This window comes from Mixophyes fleayi, chromosome 12 (assembly GCF_038048845.1).
Source record: "Mixophyes fleayi isolate aMixFle1 chromosome 12, aMixFle1.hap1, whole genome shotgun sequence".
Classification (NCBI taxonomy): domain Eukaryota; kingdom Metazoa; phylum Chordata; class Amphibia; order Anura; family Limnodynastidae; genus Mixophyes; species Mixophyes fleayi.
In genome coordinates, this window is record NC_134413.1 from 17213630 (window position 1) to 17238687 (window position 25058).

The following is a 25058-nucleotide window of genomic DNA, read 5'->3' on the forward strand; positions in this document are numbered from 1 at the left end:
AACAGATCTCGTAGGAGAACCAAAACGATGCTTCGCCAGTGATCCCCCTGCTGTTTATACACATAGCTCACTGGGCAGAGTGTTGGGTGGAATGTTACTTTGTAAAAGGATTACTAAAGCTTTAACATACATAATATAAAATGTATCTTTTAACAGTCACAAATTTACTTAAGTTCCTATTCTGTGCCAGATCACATGTTAATGACTTCCAGGGTGCACACACATATTTAGGGAGTACAGAAGTGCAGATGATGGAGGGCTGCAGGCATCTTACAGAAAGCAGAGGTAGTATCATAGTATAGAATGGGAAACGCTGATTCTCTGTGGCATAAGGAATGCACCAGGTAACACTGCCCATGGGACTAGAATATAGTGTTTCCCATTCAGTATGTTCTCCGTGCTGTAGAGTGCAAGGTCTTATGTGCCAGACTTTATTTTCTTTCTAAATAAGTTTTCAGACCCTTAAATACAGATTGTGTTTCCCTCCTGACATAACAGCACTTTTGCTGTCAAACCTCTGCCAGCGTCTGGGGTGTACAGATGGAGCACACTAATGGGATATTTGCTAAGGTTACTCCTGTGTCACTCAGAGGATGCTTTAGACTGTGTAACACTAACCCTGCCCAGTCTACTGTATGAAGGGTGTGTTTGGGATGTGGGGTTAGAAGGGAAGGCTGTGGTGGATGCAGAGTGAGGTTATTCATCTAAAAGAGAAATAATATTTTCCTGTTCAACTCCATTGCATCCTACACTAATTCCTCTCACTTCCTCTGGTATGCCCATGACATCCGTCCCCAGGGTCCTCCGAGTGTGGGCTGATATTCTGCGGAAGGATGTGCAGAAGAAAATGAATAGGTAGTATCTAGTCTAAAATATTGGAGTTAAGAGGAAGGAGAATTGCATTCCTTAGTAAGGCATCACCGGATGCACCTACCCTCTCCACCAGGAGTATGGCTACAGCTGTGAGACCCAGGAAAGTTCTCTGGCTACATCCATGGGCGGCAGGGCCCACAGTCCAAAAATGGTTTGGCTACATTTCATCTTCAATTATTACTATTAATTTACTTAGAATATTCTATGGCAGCCCAATATTCCCACCATATTGTTTTTTTGTGTTTGGTTTTTTTAGGGATAGTTTGGGAAGTTTTTGAAAGCCACCAGTGGAAAGAGGAGGCACACAATATAACCTTCAGGAGCGATCTGTGTGTCCTGTCACCGATCAGCTGAATTGGGGGTTAAACCATTCCTTATAGCTACCCTGGAGTATTTTAAGGAAACTAACAGTAATAATTCTCATTTGCCTCCACTAACAGCCTAAAATATCTTTAGTTCTTATATACTTCTATCATCTTGCAAAGACATGGGTACTACTATGGTTTTATTTATGTAACAATATTACCAATTTGTTTAGCGATACCTTTAAATTGTACCTGCAATAACACTTACCAATATAGACACGGTACAGACAGTGAATATTTGAACATGCTTTAGCATTTTATTGATAATTTACAGTGGGTTTTCTTTCTGAAATCTTGTCTAGATCTTTTCAGAAATAACTTCAGTAGTAGCAAATAACTTTAAACAAATACCCTTATAGTTTTTCCACCATCACCACAATATATACACTTAATGCAAACATCTTTAAGAGCATATTTAGCACAGCATATGTGAAAACTTATATAAATTACACAGCTGTGTCTTGTACACCTCACGGAGAAGTTTAACACGCCTAAAACATAAGGGGAAAAAAATGAATACTTCTGGTATTAAAGCATGTACAGTGTATATAGCTTATTGCATTCTTCCATTCAGCATTTACTCATTCTTACTTTGAAAAAAAACCTCATACGTTGCAGTCACACTACTCACCTCCTAAAGCTCTTTACATCACAGTTCAAAGGTTAGGTCCGCCCACTACAAATCCAGATAAGCTGTTTCTTGACTAACCCTTTCCACAGTGCAGCCGAAACCCACCAGTTTCTGCAACGGGTTGATTCAGCTAATCACGAGGACATAAGATGGTACCAACAAGTCCACCATAGAGTATCTTGTCAAGGGGCAGCTTATTTTTTTGTTTGTGTTCCCCAGAAGTCTACAGAAATTGCAGTGGGGTGGGACACTTCCTTAAAGCAATCTTTGGCTCTCCAGCTGATTACCTATCCGTCCCGTCATACCCTGCTAGCTAGGACTGAGAATCTAATAGCAGCGACAGCCACAGGTGCCCAACTTCTAACTTAAAGGATCCTTGTCGTCACATTTCATTTTTCTTTCAGTCTTCCAACCCACAGCAAACATTGTGTGAAAAATAAAACCGTGTAAAGTAGTGAGTTCTAGTTCAGTACGGTTTATGTGTCTTTCCATCCCAAGCCCGGGGTTGTCGGGCATTGGATGATATTAAAATTTGCAGAGTTTGTTAAATTTGAGATGTGGCAAGTGCAATTTGGACATAAAAAAAAAAACCCAACACATTTTAAATTGGGGATTAATATGAAAATAAAATCATTTGCTCCTAAATTCTAATTTGTAGGTACCACTGAACTCTTTGGGCCTGAGTCATTAAGGAAAGTAAGGCAAAAAAAAAAAAGGAGTAAATGTTTTCTGGAACAAACCATGTTGCAATGCAAAGGGTGCAAATGAGTTTATTATTTTGCCCATAAGTTAAATACTGGCTGTTTTTTGTCAGGTAATACACAAATACTTAATAGCTTTATTAGTACACTGAAATATAGGACATACCCTACCCCAACTATAAATCTGTCCACACATTTTAAATTTACCTCCCCCTCCAATGTGACATGGTTTTGCCCAGGTGCAAAGTTACTATTTTTTTTTTATGCTTTACTTCCCTTAATGACTCAGGCCTTTTGTGTTCTATATACTGTAGTAACTAAATTAAGAACTATTGAAAGCAAACTAGTGTTGCATTGACCGGTTTTGGACAGACGTCATTCAATGTACCATATAATACAACTACTGTTTCTTGTGTGAATGCTGAAATGGATCAAAGTGCAAACAATGTTCTGCCCCATACCAGCTCCATCAGTAACGTAGAAAACACGTCAATCCAATCCCTTCCTCACCGTACACTTCCTGCGCTCTTTATACAACGCTTCGGTTAACAAGCGTGTCTGTACATCATTCTCCCACCTCTCTCTCTCTATTCCGTCACAGTCGTTCATCTACATGCAAATTCCTCCTGGTCAGCGTCTCTCGAGTGTTTAACACAAAACCCGATCGGGCACTTCCGATTGGCACAAAGATTAGGGCAAGCGAAAACCTAAAAACGTCTGAGGTGAAGTGCCCATCACAGGTAAAAAGATACAGGGGTTGGCCCCTTTACTGTATGCACAGGCAATAAAACATTACTGGTAAAAAGCAGGCAGGCAGGATGAACAAAAACGCATAAAACTAAACTTTGTCTTATTTACAATGAGGGCATTGCTGTGGTACCGGAGGATTCATACAGCAATTACTAGTGTGAGAAGTGCGGGTTCCTACTCCAACCACTAGGGGGCGTCCAACACAACTCAGGACACGGTTTACGTAAATGTAGGTTTTGTTTTTTAAATATATACTAGGTGCATTGAATATGAAATGTTGTCCTGCAAAAATACAGCATTCTTGTAATAAGGGTACAGCTGAATCCTGATGTAGTGTTTCCAGCACGTGATTTATATTTTCCAGTGTGGGGAAAGGGATGGGGTGGTGTAGATTCAAGCGAGAGTTCTCTGCCGGGGTTTAATCCGGGGGTACAGCTGTGAGAGAGAGAGCAAAAACACAATTAACTCGCTCTTCCAGAACATTAAATCATTTTAGTTCCTATTAGAATCAAACCAAGTTCCTATGAAAAGTGCCAACACACACTCTGGGGCTAATTAATTCCATCTAAATGTTCTATGCGGCTTCTAAGCACATCACATGATGGCGTCCTGGCTGTGCGCACACCTTAAGGTTCCTTAGAATGTGAATTTTCAATTAATAGGCGGAGGCTTTTGCCTCCATGATTAGAGCAATGGCACAATTTATTTTTAGTATTTCTGGATCAACGTTTAAAATGTGCTATTTTCCAGTTTTTATTTCAATCTGTTGAGACTTTCATGAATCGCACTAAACTGATGGGTGTAACGTAATCTAAGTGTCGGAGCAGAAATGTAGGAGAATCAGATATCCCTAATAAAGTAACTGCGTTTACCCTTTAATAATGGCGATCTGGGGTCTTGGCTGTATTCAGTTTTACAGCAAGGATCCAGCAAACATGGCCGCCATCTCTATTTGGCGTTTGTAAATAAGTCATCCCACAAGTATGACATTTAGAAATGTCATATTGGGTAAAAGTATTAACAAGTTACGTCCCACAGCACTAAGCAATATAATATTTTATTCTTGTAGACTATAACAGAAGGGATTGGTTCAGAAAGCAATGGATAACATAAATGTATTACACACGGATATAGAAGGCTTACCCCTAACAAGTTCTTAGGCACGTAGCCTTCCTTATCATTAAGGCGTGCCCACCACCAATCCGTCTCAGCGTCGTCTTTACGCCTCAGTATAGTGACCGCGTCACCTTCCCGGAATGACAGTTCATCGGTGTTCTGAGCTTCAAAGTCCCACAGGCCGTACACCAGACCCTTGTTCATGACCCCCAGCTTCTCCTGAACTCCTGTGTGTGGGCAGAGGGTTTAAAGATTAATGTGGGAACCAAGACCATTCCTAATGGCATTAATATGAGGTAAACAATGAGTGTTCGGACTGCATTTAAAAACTTAACCATATAATAATGACAAGGTTATTGTAAGGACGTAGGCACAGTGGGAAATGACCTAAACAGTCTGCCTCTGATGACTACTGGGTTCAGCTCTCAAAATGGCTGCCTCCACTTGGTCATATCCTTGCGTTGGAGACCCCCAGATGTTCCGAGACAGTTTTTATTACATGGGGTTATTTGCTGTGCGTAGAGAATAGAATCACGTGTGAAACATTTTTAGCGTTTGATAACAAATTTTAGCGTATATACTCCGTGGGACGAGATTCTACCCTATGCAGATCCCAACATCAGAAGTCATGAGCTCACTCCGGGTACTTATTGGTGTCCATTATGTGTAGGTGACAAGTCCACGATTACACGTGGGATTTACTGGGAGGTTAATTCTCTTATAAGCAAAATCCAGACTGTATATAGAGCAGAAGGGAGCACCCTGTGGCTTCTCCAGCTATCTGGGAAGTCACACATGCTGTGAGCCACTGGTTTCCTAAACCTGATATAGAGGATAATATATATTTAGACAGGTGCTTGCTTTTTTTTTTTTTTTTTTTTTTTATTATAAATAGTTTGTATTTGTTCTGAAATGGGACAAAAAAAAATGTAATGAAAATACAATTTACCGTAAAGGAACTGGGAACACTGAATATATCCCTCTTCCATCTCTTCACATTTGTCTGCGGCGGTCTCGATATCACTAATTGTGGTAGCAAAGATGGCCGCACCGCATTCAACCAACATTTTGCAGAGGTGGACGCTGTTACATGAGGCTGCGCAGTGCAGAGGGGTCCTGGGAGGAGAAGAAACAACCACAAATCCACATTGTAAACACGGAATGCTGCCAAACTCTTACAAAGCGAGTTAAATACTGCATGCACACTGATGAGACTTAATAAGGGCGAAACCGGCTTTATTCAAAATGGAATGTTTGCTTTATAATGACACAGTTGTACGCACTAGCACTCGTGGAGTCTGCACCTAGCAGTAGCATTCATGGAGTCTGCATTAATCTTTAACCTAACGGCACACAATATTATCTATTCCTAGGTGGATGTTTTTACCATAGTCTTATATTTGTGTGAGAATTGCTTTAAGTTTATTACTATAATGGAAATACAAGTGGAAACAGCTGCTGGGAACATTTCTCATGATCCCGAATAAAAGATTGTTAGAGCTATAAACACATTACTTGGCAAGAAACAACTACCTCAACTATGTCCTTCCGTCAGATGCAATGAATGCTCCAAGCAGTTTACGAGCGCAGGTTAGGTTAATAAATACAATGAGGGTATTTATCAAAGTGTATAAAAAATTGTTATTTAAAAAAATATATATAATTTGTAGAATAAATTAACTCTGCCACACCATACAATTACAAGTAAGAGAGCAGCCACTGATACTCAGCACAGAACCTCCTGCTTACTGTATTTTCCAGGCATCAGAGCCTGGAGAATTTTTTTTAGTGCAACTGAGCCAGGGTGATGAAGGCAGCCAAACCGGGCAGCTCCCAGCAGCCATGTAATCTGGTCCCTTTGATACACTGGCTCAGGTCAGCTGACTTTGAAAATTCTCCAGGCTCTGCTTCCTGGAGGAGGAAAGTATCACTGTAACGGCAGCAGTCATCTTTACACGAGTCAAGGTAAAACAAAAACGCCCAAGAAGTAAATAGATGGTACGTACCAGCCATCGCTGTCCGCCGCATTCACATTGACCCCAAAGTCCAGCAAGAACTTGACAATGTGGTGATGTCCAGCGCACACGGCGTTATGCAGAGGGGTGATTCCTTCATCATTAGGTTTGCTGGGGTCCTCCACCTGAATAAGGACACAGTCCGACAGTTATTACATGTCCCAGACAACCACCGTATCATACACCAGGGTGTAATATTATTTAACAACACATTTCATGTTATTTTTTGGTTATATTTCGGGATACACGCATGGGATGAAGAGAACCTAGGTCTAAAACAGCGTAAGAAGTCCTCTTACCTCATATATAATCCTCTGTACCAGGTCAAACTCTCCTTCTAGTGAAGCATCCAGCAGCAAAGCCAGAGGGTTGAACTTCACTCGGAGTCCATGTCCTGTCCTCTCAGAGTTCGGTTTCTTCAGATTAGTGCGTTTCGCCTGCAAGGAAAGCAGCGCGTTTCACAATGTCAGTAAATTAAAGATTACATTTTTTAATATGCACAATTAAATATGATTCAACTTTGTAAATTATTACAGTAGGCAAAAATAGTTTTAATTATATAAAAATAAAAGTGGCAACCAATCAGATTGAAGCTATTATTTATCTTGTACATTTTAGAAAATGATAGGTAGAACCTGATTGGTTGCTACAGGCAACGCCTTCACTTTTCCTTTTTAGAAATCTACCTCCAACTCTGTTCCTGGTTCTTTAAAAATAACTCCCTCTCAGTCTGCAATGTTCCCTCCCAGTGTATCCTCATTCACATGTATTTTACACAATACTGTATGTAATATTTTATCTCTCCCATCCCAAAAAATGTATTCATTATTTTAGAGAAAGGCTTGCGCTACAAAAAAAACTATTTAATCAATTAAATTGTCTTTTCCCATGCCTCCTGTTCTGCCAAACGTGAGATGACGTTACCAAAACAGGCACTGTTGGTACCAGTACTGCTGTGACACTTGATATATAGGCAACTAATGTTATGCCATTTTATACAGAGTCATACCCATTACATCATGGGCTGAAATGAAGTCATTAGTCACCGCACTACACTGGCAACAGCCAGAAATACAACAAGAACAGTAAAATTACACCAACGCTTGCGCTAACCTACTAATAGGACCTCACTGGGAAAGCAGAGGTCAGAAGTCACACATGAGAAAACACTGCACACTATATACAAGTGTCAACAGGGGTCATTTTTTAATGAAATTATACCACATTAAATATAGAATGTATCCTAGCACACATGGAGCCGTGATCCTCGGTTATGTTCTCCATAGCACCAATGAATATCTTCTACCATAAATCTGTACAAATAAGACCTCCCACCAAACTATTCCCCCACCACACCCAAGCAACACCCTTAACCAGAAGGCCACAACATTCTTGGTCCACTTGAACTCTGTCGTTACCATAAATTCCGGTGTTGCCAAGTTTGCAAATGAAGCATATATTATTATATCGGCTTCTGGGTTTTTGTTGGTTACTCCGGCTATTCCGTGGATCAAACATCGAGCCATCTGCTGGTTTTGGCTCCAGTGTGTCACTGACTTGGCTTGAAAAGGCGAACGTCCAAAGGCCATTGTGACCTACGGTAGTGACATAGTCAGGACTCTAGAATGGTAGAAGCCAGCGGTCTCCCTATGACCTGTTTCCTGGGCTTTTGTTATTTGTCGCCCGGTTCTAGGAGTCTGACGGCCAATAAAATCACGCTGCACCTGCGTTACGGTGATCCCACCCAATCTGTCAGTGTGATGTTACCATACAGGGCGCGTATTGGAAGGCGGGTACACTTCTGTGCAGACATGTACTGTCGTGATAATATTTTATTGAAGTTTTATACAGTAGAACAAGGGGGAGGAATAGAATACTGTAGGGCAGGCCTGTCCAACCTGCGGCCCTCCAGGTGTTGTGAAACTACAAGCCCCAGCATGCTTTGCCAGTAGACAACCTGTTGATAGCTGGAAGGGCATGCTGGGACCTGTAGTTTCACAACATCTGGAGGGCCGCAGGTTGGACAGGCCTGCTGTAGGGGAAGTTGGTGATCAACAGAGCAACACAAAAATCTCATATTGGGCTAATAAAGCTCAGGAGGAAAGGGAAAGAATTGATACCTGGGGGTAAATGTATTAAGCAGCGGATTGGGCGACTTTGCAGAGGAAATTTAAAAACGGCAATGGCTGTCAAGGCAAGTTTTACCTAGAAAGCCATTGCCGTTTTAAATTTCCTCTGCAAAGTCTCCGAATATCGGCTACTTGCAGAATTCGCTGCTCAATACATTTACCCGCTGGGCTTTACCACCATTCTTCTGGGGAGAACACTGATTTAACGGCAACGGTAGCAGCACAAGATGAGATATCAGAGCACCACCGAGAAGTCTCACAAGAGGTGATAATAGCAGCTTCATTACTGATGACAAACATTTAGCCAGACCGGATATTTCCCACCACTGGTAGAACATTATCCTCTGACTTTCATTACATAACATAATGTGTCTTATCTCTCCAACCATTCTGTGGATATGACATCAACCTATACTGGATCCAGCCAACACTACCGGCTTGGTTTGGCAGACTCAGAACTGTAGAAAAACAACAGGTCATTGAATATAACCTTCTGAGACCACCTTTCATCTCAAAGAAAACACGTCAGCCTGTGACGTCAACAGTTCTACATAGAACAGAAAATACGTCTGATGAACTTTGTAAATGAAAACAAGATAATCATTAAACCAGGCGGCAATGATATCTATAACTCCTAGATCAAGGGGTATGTTTACTAAATTGCGGGTTTGAAAAGTGGAGATGTTGCCTATAGCAACCAATCAGATTCTAGTTGTCATTTTGTAGAATGTACTAAATAAATAACTAGAATCTGATTGGTTGCTATAGGCAACATCTTCACTTTTTTCAAAGCCATAGTTTAGTAAATCCCAAGTGTTTATTTTGTAGGGGGGTTATAATGAACGTTGTATCCCTCTCTATTGTTATGTCAGTTTCATGTAATAACGATCCATGGTGGGGATGTTGCTAAATGACTGAGTACCTCTATATGACATCTGGATCCGCTGAAACTTGTAATAAACTGATCTAAAACTCGGATATATGGTGCGTTGTCTTTTCTTTTACCCTTCTCATTGTAAAGATGTTTTTTGCTCATGTTGGCCTCTGATCTGCCAGCTCACAGCTGAATTCACTGGCTAGGGCTGAATATTAAAACGAGACTTGCCAACGCTCAGGGGGAGCGCCCCTGAAAGTACAGGTTAGTGACTAATTATCTCCTCAGGATGAATAGTTATTGGAAGCCAGGGTTAGGAGTCATAGTGGGTCGTAGTCCAGATACAGGGCCAGGAACCGGAATATGAAGGAAATAAAACACCATTCAGAGTAACCAGACAAGACATGACAATGTCTCAGCCCGCCAGGGTGTCTCAGAGGAAAGCAGACACCAAGGCCATCTGTAATTAGGAATGCTTATCTACAGTTCTATTCTGAGAGCCAGCTCTGTGGATTCTGTCACCCCCAATATTTGTGCTACAGCCATTAACCATGTCTATGAATGAGATTTCTCAGTCATATGGTAGGGTAAGGAGGGCATGAGCACCCCCAATGATTGTAAAAAGACATCTCTTACACATGTGATCGCCAGACAAGAACACCCGACAGTACAGAAAGCGTCAAGAAGTCCAGAAATCTCCCCCATACTGGCTTCAATAAACTCAAGTATCCTCATTTGATGGGTAGTTTGGCAAGTTTTCACAATGGGCTATCCATATTTATCCTACTAATATGTATGCATTTCATTCAAGACCGTGCAAACTAGCAAAAATAATAAAAAAAAAAAAAACCCATTATCATTTTCAAGTACAGATTTTATTATGAAAACCTCTTTCAATTAAAAAAAAACAAACGAACACACTTTTTTTGGCCATTTTGGGTAGATTTTCTTTGCTGTATCAGGAGGTATGAGCAAACTAATGGTATTTTCAGAAAGTCTTCTGAAACAAGATATCATTTGTGTGGGTACCGCCTAAAACATTACGGATATTGATGTTGAACTATGACCAGCCCAAAAAGTGCCACAATAGATTCAGCAGCGATGGGGTTAATGCCAGGTCACTATTAGCCACGCTGCATATTATCACTAACAATTGCATACAGCCTCACTAGACTGAGCCCAGTACAGGTGTACACAGAGCAAGGTATACATCATAAAGGGAGACGTGTCTGCTCGTATACACAGCGATTCCAAGTCAGTAAACCAGACATAATAACGTCAGCTTAACATTTTGATGGTGTAATATTGGTAATAGGACTAATATTGGTAATAGGACAGCGTCCATTTAAAAACATTAAAATAAATATATTTTGTAATCAGAGTGTCCTGTTAACCTCAATCTCTGGCGGCCAACCCCCCCCCCCCCCCCCCCGTCTAGCCCCCCAGGTATACAGCATCTATCACTCAGCTCCTGACCCTCTCCGCACCCATCACTACAATAAATTGCTTATACAAGCAGCATTGTACGTTGGACAGGGAACATCTGCTTCTCTCAGATTACACAGCAGACACTAATGACTAGTGATCTACCAGACATGGTCTGGAAGCACAATAAGGAGGACGTGCCAGCACCCGCCACACATGATTTTTACATCATGTGTTCCTCTAGGCCGAGAGATCGTCGGTCTGACCACTTTATAGAAGAGACGCCCGGGATGGCAATCTGAGCTGCAGCGATGGTGGATCACGCGTAGGGGGGTATTCAATTGTCAGCGAGTTTGGGATTTTTTTGACCGCGTTAAGTCATTTTAACGCTGTTTTTTTTAATCATTTTCAATTCAATTCCATTTTTAACGCTATGGTTTTTTTTTTTTTTTAACAAACGGTCCTATCGCGCTCCAGTAGAAGCTCTATTGAAAGTATAGGGTGTGCGAGAGGCAGCCGCGGGTTAAACAGGCCAATATGCTGTTTTATCTCGCACCTCCTTGGGGTGTGTTAAAAATAAAAAACCTTTGAAAAGTATTTGAATTCATGTAAAAATGTTGAAAAAAAGTTAAACGTATGTTTATCACTAATGCCTAACTTGTGTAAGGTGATTTTCTTGTAAAAAAAATAATGAAATAAAAAAATAAAAATAAAAAAATCACTAATTATTATATTTATGTATGTTGTTGGTACAAATATGAATGTAGTAATGTGTTTTGACATGGTATAGATGATTGTATGGTAAAAAATAGTTCAATTAAAAAATATGCTAAAGAAAGTACTGTAATGTAGATATTATCAATGTGTAATGCAATCTAATGTATGGAAATGTATGCAAAACCTGTTTTTTGTGTTACACAAGCGTTAAAACTCCCCTAAAATCTTGCAAGCACAATGTTTAACGCGCGGAGGCAGCGCTCCCTCTTTTCCAATTGAATTGCATGAGATTTCCCGCTGCGCTAACTCCAAACGGTCGCTATTGCCGGCAAAAACCTGCGGGAGATTTTTTTTTTTTTTTTTTTTTTTTTTTTAACACGACGAGGAAAAATAAAAAATCGAGCTAACAACTAAATACCCCCCTTAGAGTGCCACACTAGACATAGCCTAACAATGCTCAGGTTGAGCTCAGAGCACTAAGGCCTTCACTGCAGCATAAATATTCAAGATGAAACATAACTATTATGTTGCACGGACAGATCTCTGTGACCTTCGCTGCAGCAGTAGAAATCCCTTCATGCATTTGCAGTCTCTAATTTTCGCATTCCTGTCCTATCTTATTTCTATTATAAGAGTTCCCAGCATGCATTTGCTTCTGTTACCATTATTCCTGGAATGAATGGAGTGGAGAATGAGCTTTTCCCCCTGCACCGGGGATTAAGACGCACAACAGGCTGGGACAGGCTACCTGGAGCAGTTATTACATTATTAAACACACACCCTTATAGCTTTGTGTGATCAATCTATTTGTAACCGTGTGAAATATATTGGAGGTCACGTACAATAGTCCCCAATTTCAACACGAGTCGCTGTTTGTACAATGTGAGAGCACTGCACTGCTCACGCTTCGTAAGGGGAATTCTCGGTGACATCACTGGGGACTTCCTCCAGGGCGCCAGGCCTGTGTTCTTCCTCCAGGGCGCCAGGCCTGTGTTCTTCCTCCAGGGCGCCAGGCCTGTGTTCTTCCCCCAGGGCGCCAGGCCTGTGTTCTTCCTCCAGGGCGCCAGGCCTGTGTTCTTCCTCCAGGGCGCCAGGCCTGTGTTCTTCCTCCAGGGCGCCAGGCCTGTGTTCTTCCTCCAGGGCGCCAGGCCTGTGTTCTTCCTCCAGGGCGCCAGGCCTGTGTTCTTCCTCCAGGGCGCCAGGCCTGTGTTCTTGCCGGGGATAACCGAATCGGTTTTCCTATACAAGGCATTACTAATAGATCCATGCTGACACGCAGAGCCGCTTATGCGCCTACTAATAGTACCAGTCTGCACTGGACCAACTAGTAGTAAAAACTGGGGAGATTTATTGGATCCTCTGACTCTTAAGGTCTTCCTTCCCCTGAGTGAATGTTAAAATACATACTATATAGATCATCCTGTACCCGGGAGAACTAGACTAACACAATTCATTACTCCGATAGTTTTGCTCTGACTAGAAAACCAGGTTTTGTCCCAGATTATGCCCACAGTGACTCCAGAACCTGCAGGGAGACTGCAGGCGTGCTACGTATGTGGTGGGTGACATCTTGGTCACATGTATTACCAAATGATTTCTTCAGTTCTGGGAGTTTACAAACATTCCGGAATCCCTGTGAGAATTATTGGAGGGTGTTGCAGATATCAATAAATACTGAATTAAGTATGTATTGTCCAAGATTTTGGATGTGCCCCAGCTTAACATTTAGGGAAGGCAAGAGCAGAAATAGTTGTACCTTTTTTTTGTCTCTTGACCTCTCCTCCCACCGTCTATCCCAATCCTCTTATCAGGAGGGAGAGACATATTCCACCTCCCCAACTTGGTTGTTTGCAATTTTAATTGGGGGACAGTTTTACTCTATTTTTGCTTAACTGAACCTTGCCAATTCGCCAACCAACAATGTAGCATACATATACTAGATAAATTAAATACAGGGTTACATACTTTTGAGAGCCCCGGGCTGCAAACTAGATCACCCTGCTGTTATTTATCATGCAAATACTGGAGAAACGCGTCGATACGTCGTACTACATTTGTCTACCCGACAAAGACGTGCAAAGTCTAAAGTGCTCTGAGCACCAAGATCAATAATGGCTCAACTACCTGAGATGCTGAAGATCCCCAAACACAAGTAATTAAGCATCATCATCATCATTTATTTATATAGCGCCACCGATTCTGCAGCGCTGTACAGAGAATTTACTCACATCAGTCCCTGCACCATTGGAGCTTACAGTCTAAATTCCCTAACATACACACACACACAGACAGACAGAGAGACTAGGGTCAATTTTTGATAGCAGCCAATTAACCTACCAGTATGTTTTTGGAGTGTGGGAGGAAACCGGAGCACCCGGAGGAAACCCACGCAAACACATGGAGAACATACAAACTCCTCACAGATAAAGACCATGGTCGGGAATTGAACTCATGACCCCAGCTCAAATTGATGGAATGTTTTAATAGAACAAACCTGTAGAGACCTGCATAGAACCCAATATAGTCTTGTTACATGTATAATAGGTTTCAAAAGAGGAAGAAAATCAGCAGTATTAACCACTCAACAAATATCTAATCAAGTAATAAATTAGTATTATATCAAATCACGTGTTTACTTACAGAAAGTGTTGGTGCCGGGGCACTGGCTGGTGTCAGAACTTCCTCCTTCACCGGAGACGCCACTTCAAGTACAGGGCTTGGCGTCTTCTCAATAGAAGCGACTATGGCTGGGTTGTTATTATTGGTGTCCTCTGTGGTTTCCGAAATCTGATTTATGATCTCGCTGCTAATCAGTTCCTCCGTAACAGGCGAACAAACCTTGTTGTCATTATCGTCTGCGGAGATCTGTGGTTCGGGCGGTGGTGGTGGCGGTTGGGGAACAGGGGGTGTAGGGGGGAGGGCAGCTGGTGGCAGAGAAACGGCTTCCTCAATATTGCCATTAGTGCCAGCGTTTCCATTGTTCACATCCGCCAAGACGCCAACAAAGTCTTGCGAGTTGCACTGTTGGTAGAAAGGGGCGGCCTCGATGCCGCCAGCCAGGGTATTAAAGCGCTGGTAAAGCAGTTTCTGAATGTTGGGTCCGCTTGGACCTTCTGGCTCAGTTATAGAACTCCTTTTCTTCAAGGGGCGGGGAGCGTTGGCGAGCTTTCTCCTGAGGGCCTCAAGGTCCGCGTCACTTTGATACCTCATCGGAGAGTGGACTATGGGGGTCAGTTTGGTGGGGCTAAGGGGACGGGGAATGTTTTCAACACCACCGTTTTCACCTGTAGGGGGAGCTGCCTCCGCTTCTGCCTCTTTGTCAGGATTGGGGGGCCCGGCACTATGTAGGAAAGGCAGGGGCGAGGAGTTGGATGAGCCGGGCTGGACAACTGGTTTTCCGTACACTGTAATACATGGAGATGGAGTATTAGCGGATGACAATAAAAGCCTAGCTGACTGTAATTCTAATTGTACATGATATGGAATTTTATATCAGTTAGGGCAGAATTTTTTTTTTTGAAGTCACAATAATTGTTTCTCTTGCAGTAATGGTATAAAAGAAATACAGGGTTACATACTTTTGAGAGCCCCAGGCTGCAAACTTGATCACCCTAACTTTATTTATCATGCAAATACCGGAGAAACGCGTTGATACGTCGTACAACATTTGTCTACCCGACAAAGACGTGCAAAGTCTAAAGAACTCCGAGTACAAAGATTAATAATGGCTCAACTACCTGAGATGCCGAAGATCATCTTACACAAGTAATTAAGTATCTGGCTCAAATTAATGGAATGTTTTAATAGCCCAAACCTGTAGAAACCTCCATAGAACAGGATATAGTCTTGTTACATGTATAATAGTTTTAAAAAGAGGAAGAAAATCAGCAGTATTAACCACTCAACAAATATCTAATATCTATTCCAGGTTTTGATATACCAACTCGTATATATCTTGAGTCAATCATCTCTGTCCCCCGTTAACTTTCAGTGGTTGTTAAATAGACATAAATACAACAGTGACCAAGAATTCCATTCTCTACAGCAGTGACTTCATGGAAAAGATATACAATACATTCCAACATGAACCATCTCTTTGGGGCCCTTGAACAACGGCACAAAAACATTTTGGGGCTGGATTAAAATAAAAAATTGTTGAACGTTCCATGCTATAAAAGATCTTGTAGGACCTCATGCAGTCATGGGCTGCCCACTAGACATCCCTGCCCTTGAGGATTAATGCTCAATTATAATTGATCCTGATTATGGCTGTGAGATATAGAGGTGCAACACGTTTAAATCCGGTGACATTTCCTCAAACACTGACAAACTGTGAATACTGGTGCACAAGAGGTCTCATAAGACAGGGAACAAAAACATTTTATTTTCTAACCTATACATACTAGAATAAAGTGACTGTGGTTGCTAGGAGTTACAGAACCATCATGTATTTCAAAGATTGTTTCAACATTCCCATTTACATCAACTTCTCAACCAATTACTCCACTCTCCAATACCGCTCAGCCAGCCTCTCTATGAGCCAAATCATATTCATGTATTTTCTCACCACTTCTACGCTGTTTTCACTACATAGAGATTGAAAATAAATAGCAATTTTCCTTATTTCCCACTCGGTTCTCCTGTTACATACGGTAAGGCGAGTATGTTTCATCACTCAGGAAAACAAAAATAAATTTTGAAAAGATCACATTTCAAGATAAAGTGTCTGTTTTCTGTAAGTGGAAATATTGGTCCCAGACCACCTATATCATTTATTGTGTCCTATCCATAGGTCAGTGCATTCAAATCTTACAATTAGCCACATTAGCCCCACGCCTAAGGGCTGCATGTCTATGTACAAGCACCATAACAGAATTCACTTTATATATTTATTTAAATTTGCTCCACTAAGTCTGTGGATATTGACAACAATATATATTTTCACTTTCAAGCTGCAACTGTAAGAATATACGTTATTTACCTGCTTTGACAGATTTATTCAGGGTGTTATATACAGCTTGTTGATAGTTCTTTGGTGGGGTGGACTGTTGAAGATACATAGAATAAATAGAGCTGGAATTAACGGTCTGTGGCCCTTTCCTAGGAGATTGCGGTCTTGATCCTTTTTCCGCCAGGAAAGGTCGGATAGCGACAGTCAAAGGGGGGTCGGGCCGAGCGTCTGTTCCAGGAAACAAGGGGGAAGAGGATGGTGGGTAGGTGGGACTTGGGGGGACAGAAATCCTCTGCTGTATTTGCTGCGAGGAGCCCGGGGGGTGGGCATTGGTTGGCGGAGGTAATGGGAGAGGCCGTGAGCGGGTGGTGGGCCCAGAACCGGGCCTAGGCAGGCTTCCATCCTTCCTCCTCTCCAAAGAATTCGTAGCGCTCAATGGAAGAGGACCCTGGTAGATGCCGTAATTATGTGGCAGCGTTTTACTTAATCCCGGCATCGGAGAGGGGAGCTTCCCAGCATCGCCAGGCTAGAAACAGGAAAAATACAGATGTAATGCAATGGTCACAAAGATAGAAAGAGACTTAGGGGTATATTTACTAAACTGTGGGTTTGAAAAAGTGGAGATGTTGCCTATAGCAACCAATGAGATTCTAGTTATTTATTTAGTACATTCTGCAAAATGACAGCTAGATTCTGATTGGTTGCTATAGTCAACATCTCCATTTTTTCAAACCCGCAGTTTAGTAAATCTAGCCCTTAACATGAGTGCAAAATCAAATAGCATAAATGGTGGCAAATTTTCTTTAGCCTTACAAAAAAAACGTAAAAAATTAAAAATAACGAAATGGGGGGGGGGGGGTGTCATTCTGGAAGTGGAGGTATCTGAAAATTGGCTAATGTAAAGACTATTTCACTATCATCACTTATAAAATTGTAAAACAATATTATATTAAAATACTTAGAATGGATAAAAACGCCATTTAAGGTCACACAGGAGCATATTCAGTCTATAAAAACCATCTATACAAAGACACCTTAATAATGTGTGGTGACCTAAACCACGCCCCCTTGTTTGCACAATACTGAAACGAGTGTTGGACGTTACTTTAGGACAATATTTTTTCACTTATTTCTGAATTAAATGTCTTCTTTTGTTACTACGGTTGGCCTGTTCCTTAGAACACGGTGATCAATCCTTCTCTTTTACGGACCCTGCAGTTATTTAGATTGTATCCTTTCTATATATATCTCAACACCAAGAAGAAGTAACTGCTGCTAAAGTTCTTCTGCCTTGTATAACCACAGACAGTCCGAGTGATCTCACTCTACTAGAAGATTCATATATTCTTGCCTCCAACAAAATAATATCCCAATTCTTAAAACGCACTCTTTTGTATGAAAGTAGCTTCCGTCCTTTACCCGGTCCTGTCTGTTCACCCAGGATAATATAACATCCGTCAGGAAGGGTAGAGCTGCTCCTCTGTCCTCCAGGGGACACCTCCGAGGCCTTACCCTACCTGATTCTGATGCTATATATTGTATGGTGATAACGATCTTTCATGCTGTTCTGGGGAACACTAGAAGGACTTGTTATCTGCTAAATTAATGAGTCCAGAGTTGCTGTTGTTGTACGTACATTATTGTCTATGTTTTGATCGAATACATTTTATTTTTAACGGTACTACACTATTCTGCTAATTTATATATTTTTCAGGGTTCACTAAGAGATTTGGATGTAAAAACTTATGGAGAAAGGAGATATGCACTATATTATAGGATTTATTTATTTACCACGGTTGACGTGTACAAACACTGGAGCGATTTCTCTTTTCACGGGAAGACGATACTCGTGGTGGAATTTCACAGACCGCTTTCGACACTTGTTTGAGAACCAAAAATCTTCTAGTACAAATACACCTCATCAGTGTGGTTTCCGCACGGGTGTTTGAATTGAGGAAAACTATATTGCACTATTTTTTTTCTGACTTTCTTTGTTTTATTTCAGCTGAGATCTATATGAGAGATATCATTCTTGCCAACTCTTCAGGAATGTCTGGGAGACTCCTGAGCTCCAGGTAGGTCTTCCGGACCCCTGGGAGACTAGGGCATCCTCCCGCAGAAAGTTGTGAGGAGCCGCCATGACGCGATTCTTAGGAAATTGCGTCATCTTGGCCCCTCCTCCCCACCGGAAACTCCCGGAGGACAACATAAAAAAGTTGGCAAGTATGAGATATACTGGATATTGATATTATACAGATGGGCTGTTTATGATCGTTTATGTGGTACGCAATTTTTTGGGTTGCAATAAGGTTGTAAGTCATAAATATTACACTAGGGGGCACCTTTTGTCCTTTTATATTTTTCTACCTAGAGCAAGAATTGTTAACAACTTGCTCCCCTGATAATATAAATAAATGGCCGAACAGCACAGAAAAAGGCCGGACAGTAAACAAGAAAACGTATAAGAAAGCGGAAGTAAAAGAAAAAGGACAAAAAAACCCGTTAGAAACGTACCAGCTTCTCCGTAGGCCCACCGCCGGCAGAGCAGGGCTGGCTGGATATTGGTCCGGATTTGAATCCCGCTTCTACACTCGATTCCTTCCAGTCTGTGGTGCCGACTGGAGGAGTTTTCACCACGGATAACGCGCTTTGTTTCAGTGTCGGCCAGTTGGCATCATTAGCTGGAAAACCGGAAAGCATTGAAATGTATAATGTGTACTAATTTGTCATCTTTTAAATAAATGAAACACAGATTATGTTATAATTATCAGAATAAAAAAATAATAATCATAACATATTTGAAGTTACAGATAATTAAAGCCATGCGACAGGGTGATTAAAAAGAGGGTTATTTTCTTTAAAAAGACATACCAAATTACCAAATGTTAATGATTCGTTAAATTAAGGACATTTTTGGAGCTTAAAACACCGAATATTTCCTGCCATCCTGGCGAAGAGGTCCAATATTAAGACCTATTTACTGCAGGTGTGAGATGATGACATGTATGTATATGAATACAAGATTATTTTACAGGTAATTGTAATAGTGTGTTAAAGAAATAGTCTTAAGAAGATTAAGGGAACTTGTGGTTTTACTCTGTGGTCGTCTTATAAGACCCTGCATAGGCTGCCAGTCAAAGCATATCATGGCTGCTAAGCCTGGGACATACCGCCCAATAGTTTAACTTTTTGACCCAATATCGCCCCCCCCCCCCCAAAAAAAAGTGATCAAAAAAAGGAGTACAGACTTTTCTGTGAATACTGATTTAATATCATTATTTTTATCTTAATAGGGTATTGGATGGATTCACTGGTACCCCTATACTTTCTGGGAGTATTGTGTACTGTATTTTAAATCCAACTTATTAAAAACAAAATGTACAGCATGTTTAGTAAGTTATGTTCTGGATCCCCTGTGAATTGAAAACATAAACTACTTTTTGGTGCCCCAGTTCTTACATCAATTACCAGCGAACAATGAAACCCATTAAAAAAAGAAGGTTAATTAATCTATATAATAAAGGGACAATTCATTTGGGGGATTTGTATCTGGCAAGAATTTCAAGGTTATCAGGTTAGTCTCAAAAACCAGAAATAGAACTGCAGAACCAGAAAGAAACTGAAATCAAACTCACTATCCCAAGGTCTAAGCAGTCTGCAGCACAACGATCTATTATAAATAGCCTTGTTGTATATTCACAATAAATATAGTAAGTGTAGATTTTATGGCAGCACAATATGCTGTACTATGTAGAATGTTCCTGCTAACCAGAAGACTGCAGACCAATCACAGACAATCGCCAAGATCACCCAACACAGTCATATTTTTTTAGGTGTCTGCTTTCTGCAGAGGGATGGGGCATATATTATACTTGACATACTTTGTTAAGCATTATTTTCTGTTTTCTTCTGTAATACAGTAGCAGTAAAGTCTTATTATAGACATACAGGTACAGTTAAATCCCTTTAACAATCAGAAAGTCACACTGATGGAGTCAGACATTGGCAAACCAACTTTCGACTGTTCGAAATTAAATGGAAGGGAGACTAAAACTACAGTACAAACCCCCACTAACAATGTATAAATGATGTGCAGGATTTTTATATACAATGGGATGGATAAAACCAGCCAACGTGCCCGAGTATCATTACCATATGTTTTATTATTAAAAGTGAACTCCCAACAAAGACTATGTACATTCTCTTGCGTAGCAGAGTGGTTGGCAGTTTTCCACCACCTCCCTGTGTGGGTGTAAATCACCCCACAACAGCCAAGTGCACCAGTAGCATAGGGGCTGCTCTCAGTGAGAGATGGACGGAATGCACTGGATGTAGGTAGCACCTGATTGGCTGATCACAGCTCCTGTCCAATCAGGTGTCTTGTGCACTGAGACCACGTCTCCATCAATGTTCAATTTCCTCTGTGCTACTTCTAGGAAGGCCCTCAGGCTTCTGGCGGACTCTGGTATTAGTTTTTTCTGTGTTGACACACAGTCAGCTAGATACACACTTATTTAATGCTTTCACGATACCCGTGTAGTATTGACAGTGTGTTACAGATCAGAGGTTGCTTTAATGCATGTGTTACTATGTTATATGTTAGATATAATCATTTCTCTAATACAACATAATTCAATAACTGGAAAGCCATCGATATGCCTGGAGCGGAGCACCCACTGGATTCGTAACTCCCCAAACCCATCGGCAGACTCACGCTGCAACATTAGACAGACTAACCGTGTGCTCGTCTATGCACTAACTCCATCTCTTGGATCCTGGGCCACTCTGTAATGTATTTTCCCTATGCTCCATCTAAGATGACCACCAGGTGTACATAAACCTTCTTCATCTCACTGACTACACTAAACCCCAACCCCTGTACCATCTGCATCCCTCACCTATTCACTTATTAGGAGGTAGTTGCACAATAAATACTATGATAAAGCACGTGGCATCCTACAGCACTAACATCAGAAGGATGGGGTTTATTGGGTGGGTTGCACCATGAGCCTGGTGTATATTGTGGCCCAAGTCTACTTGTTGCCTTGAACATCATCAACATTTTCTAAAATCTGCCTTAAAGGGGTTTTTATCACCATCTGGTAACTTTAACTTATTGGATTATACATGACTTGCTGCGACTTTTGCATTACTTTATCCTTCCATCTTCCCTCTGTGCTTTTCATCCAATCCTCTATATGATCGGACAGGAGTAATTTTGCTGGCCTGGTTTAAGACACAGCTCTGTCTGAATTGTATCCAGAGATTGCTTGTGTATCATACCGCAGGGCAATGGAAATACATATCTAAATAAATACTAAAAAGGACAATGGCTGAAAAGCACAGAGCAACAAAGACAATGAAAAGTAGTCCACAAGTAGGTTAAAGGGAGGAGATCAGATCATCATCATCACCAGCTATTTATATCAGATGTGATCAGCAAATGAACATTAAAGAATTCCTGCTGGGTAGACTCACGGATGTCAGAGAGAGCGGCTGCCTGACGGATGACACTGTGATCAGGAGACTGAAGAGAGGAAGTGGGAGATGACAGCATAGGATCCACTAGGATGTCTAAATCTGAAACCTTCCAGGGACCTGGAGACTGTTTCACACACTCACTGTCTGCCTCCACTAGAGGGCGACATTGAGAACCAGCCACCCCGAGACCAGGAGGAGGGGGGGGGGGGAAATAGGCACAGAGACCGAGAGGAGATACAAGACACAGGACAAGACATTAGGATGCAAAAAGAAGAGTGATGTGAGAAACAACACACACATTAAATAGCCATAAAAGTACTATAAATAACAGCAGTTGCCATGATATTGTGTCAATTAGCAAAGCAACTTTAAATGAGATGTATGGGTCCGATAAAGGTAGTATTACATGCTCCTTACCTAAATAATGACCTTACCCCCTGACTATTAAAGGGTTGAGGGCATGGGGCAGGGAATGATAAGATTGGTGTTCAATTTTAAGGTGTTCCATAAACTTTATCTTTCCAGTGGGATTATGTAAGACCAACCCATTAGGCTCAATTCAATTGGCTCCAGAATCACCTGACAACCTCTCTCTCTAACTCACATAACGTCCAGCCGTCCGCGTAAGGCAAGACATGGCCCAATCATTTGCAATTAGGCACAGGCAAAACAGATGGTCAGATACGTTCTCTCTGTACGCATCCAACTAATTCTGAGGGCCTATGGGTCCAGTCAGCAGATGACCAGAGTTATATACGTGCCTGATAATGACCTGATTGATTTCATAAGTTTATGGGGTTGTGGCATACCAACAGCTAATATTAAGCCAATATGCCAATATCATCGGCATTAACGCTCCCTGTATGAAAGGTATAACTATTTACTTTACACCAAGCATCCTCCAGGATTCAGATACTGGTTACTTGTTTCAAGAGGTGCTGAGATCCCAAAGTTAACACCCCCACCCCTCTGATTCCCAAAGCAGATTTCTAATAGCTAAGGGAAAGGTTTAACATAACTGCAAACAAATACTAGGACCTATACATCCCCTTTAAATAAAAAGTAAGACAATACACATAGTGATGAATGATGGTTAACATATAGATGATCAATATAAAATGGTATACCATGAATCTAGATCATTAGGACTAGAGGCAAGATCAACCGTCCAATAATTAAGTCTTAAACGCTAAAAGTTCCTCTGCAGGGTTTGAAATAATGATGAATAATTAATTATACACAAAGAAAATGTCTCCCACAAATGACAATATCTGCTCTTTATCATATAGGAGTATAACACATTTTAAGTTTAATTTTGCATGAACGAATACATGGGCTCTGCAAACCTAAAATATTCCACATTACTCCTGGAAACAGGACGCGGTTTTGCTGTTTTTCTTATTATTTACTAAAGTGTTTGTGAAAAATTGTAAACTATTCTCCATTCTAACCTGTGCTCAGTTACTATACGATTCCCTTTCCAATAGTGACACCTCAATCATCAGATATCGTCTGGTACTTGGATGGCAAGTTCTCTGGATTGTATGAACCAGTTCCTCAATGCTGGCGCGGAGGCGAGATGTCGGTCACAACACAAATGTAATTATAGGTGTTGAACCAACCACGATGCCCACTAGGAGTCTATAGGTTCTAGAGGTTAAGACATCGGCACTTTGGCACAACCTGTAACCCAGGCAAATGTTTTCTCTACTGCTGCTGTGGGACACAAGAAAAAAAATCTAGCTTACCAGGCCCACAATTGTTGGCGAGCCACTGGTGGCCAGCTTCTGGTGAAGAGCCAATTATGACATTAATCATAGTGCTGGAAACTTCAGGTTAGGAAAGTCTTCAGCTTTGCTGAACCCTTAAAACCTGATCTATCTTGGTCCAGGACGACGCCACTATACCCGCCCCGACTGTCAGAACTTTATCCCCCATGATTGTAAGACAGTCTCTGTTCAGGAGTCTGGGGGGAATATAGACCCTTCCTTAGATGGTTTGAATCTAAACATGACAAGAGGAGCACCGACTATCCAGGATGGAGAGTAGACCGATATGGTTGTCCACTTAACCAACATCACGTGGACCGACTCAAATAAAAAAAATTAAATAACCGAGGGGGCGCAAAACCCTGGATGTTTGTTTTGCAACAATAAAGAGACCACCACACCAAAACAATTTCCGAAAAAGGGCGATTTGACTAGCATGCTCGGAATTTTAGGGTAATACTTTCTAACTTTCAGGTGCATGAGATACACTACTCTACAGTTCTAAACCATCTCTCAATGTCACACTGAATATTATGGTTACACCTGACCAGAACTTGGGACATTTCCCATGGTCATATTTACTTGATACCACATTTGTGGTTAAATAATTTGCAAAAGGGGCGTGGGAAGATCTTCTGTGTTCTTTGCCCTGACAATTTAATTTCTACTTCATTTGTGAAATAAAAGTTGTTGTTTTTTGTGCTCTGTGCATCTGTTCTGACTGCAGTATACCCACCAATAATCAAACCTCGAGGCTTTAGGAAAACTGTTTAAGATTAAACCCCACTGTATGTTTCCACAAGACCTGGTTCACACAAACAAATTTATTAAAATCAGTTTGACTAAGCGACTGATTGATCACTGTTGCAATTGACTATTGATGACCACACTGGCAAAACCTATAGGTGCAAAAATGACGTGGCTGTTATACATATCAGGTGTCACTGATGGTATTTACTGGCCTGAATGAAAATCAGCCAAGACCAACAATCCGTTTTTATACAAGATTTCCCCTTTGTAAACAAACATTGACCTACCGGACTTGGATCGGGCGTGTGTTCCGCTAGCAGCGAGGGACAGAGACTGAGGTTTGACTGGATCAGCTGGTAGAGTGTAATTTACTGCGCTTGGGATCTGGATATAAGGACCCACTGCCGCTACTCGCCCAGATACGGACAGGGTGGACTGAGGAGACGGCGTCCCGTTGATACGGTTCAGCTGCAAAATAAAGACGTAGACTTGAGCAACTCTCTCACCGACC

General features: G+C 41.4%; 1 protein-coding gene across 6 annotated transcripts in view; it reads right to left on the bottom strand.

Moving 5' to 3' along the window:
- Window positions 1-1471: 1471 nt before the first annotated feature.
- PPP1R13B (protein phosphatase 1 regulatory subunit 13B) overlaps window positions 1472-25058 on the bottom strand; it is a 95187-nt gene continuing 71600 nt past the window's right edge. For 4 of the 6 annotated variants that reach the window (XM_075191757.1, XM_075191758.1, XM_075191761.1 and 1 more), the window contains 10 exons: window positions 24835-25015; window positions 22026-22181; window positions 19062-19228; window positions 16578-17073; window positions 14237-15000; window positions 6751-6888; window positions 6443-6576; window positions 5386-5552; window positions 4464-4663; window positions 1472-3755 (listed from right to left, as the gene is read on the bottom strand). In XM_075191757.1, the coding sequence (XP_075047858.1) occupies window positions 3714-3755; window positions 4464-4663; window positions 5386-5552; window positions 6443-6576; window positions 6751-6888; window positions 14237-15000; window positions 16578-17073; window positions 19062-19228; window positions 22026-22181; window positions 24835-25015 (2445 nt within the window). In that variant the 3' untranslated portion in view covers window positions 1472-3713. The remainder of the gene's footprint in view (window positions 3756-4463; window positions 4664-5385; window positions 5553-6442; window positions 6577-6750; window positions 6889-14236; window positions 15001-16577; window positions 17074-19061; window positions 19229-22025; window positions 22182-24834; window positions 25016-25058) is intronic. The other 2 variants (XM_075191759.1, XM_075191760.1) reach the window with 1 other exon arrangement.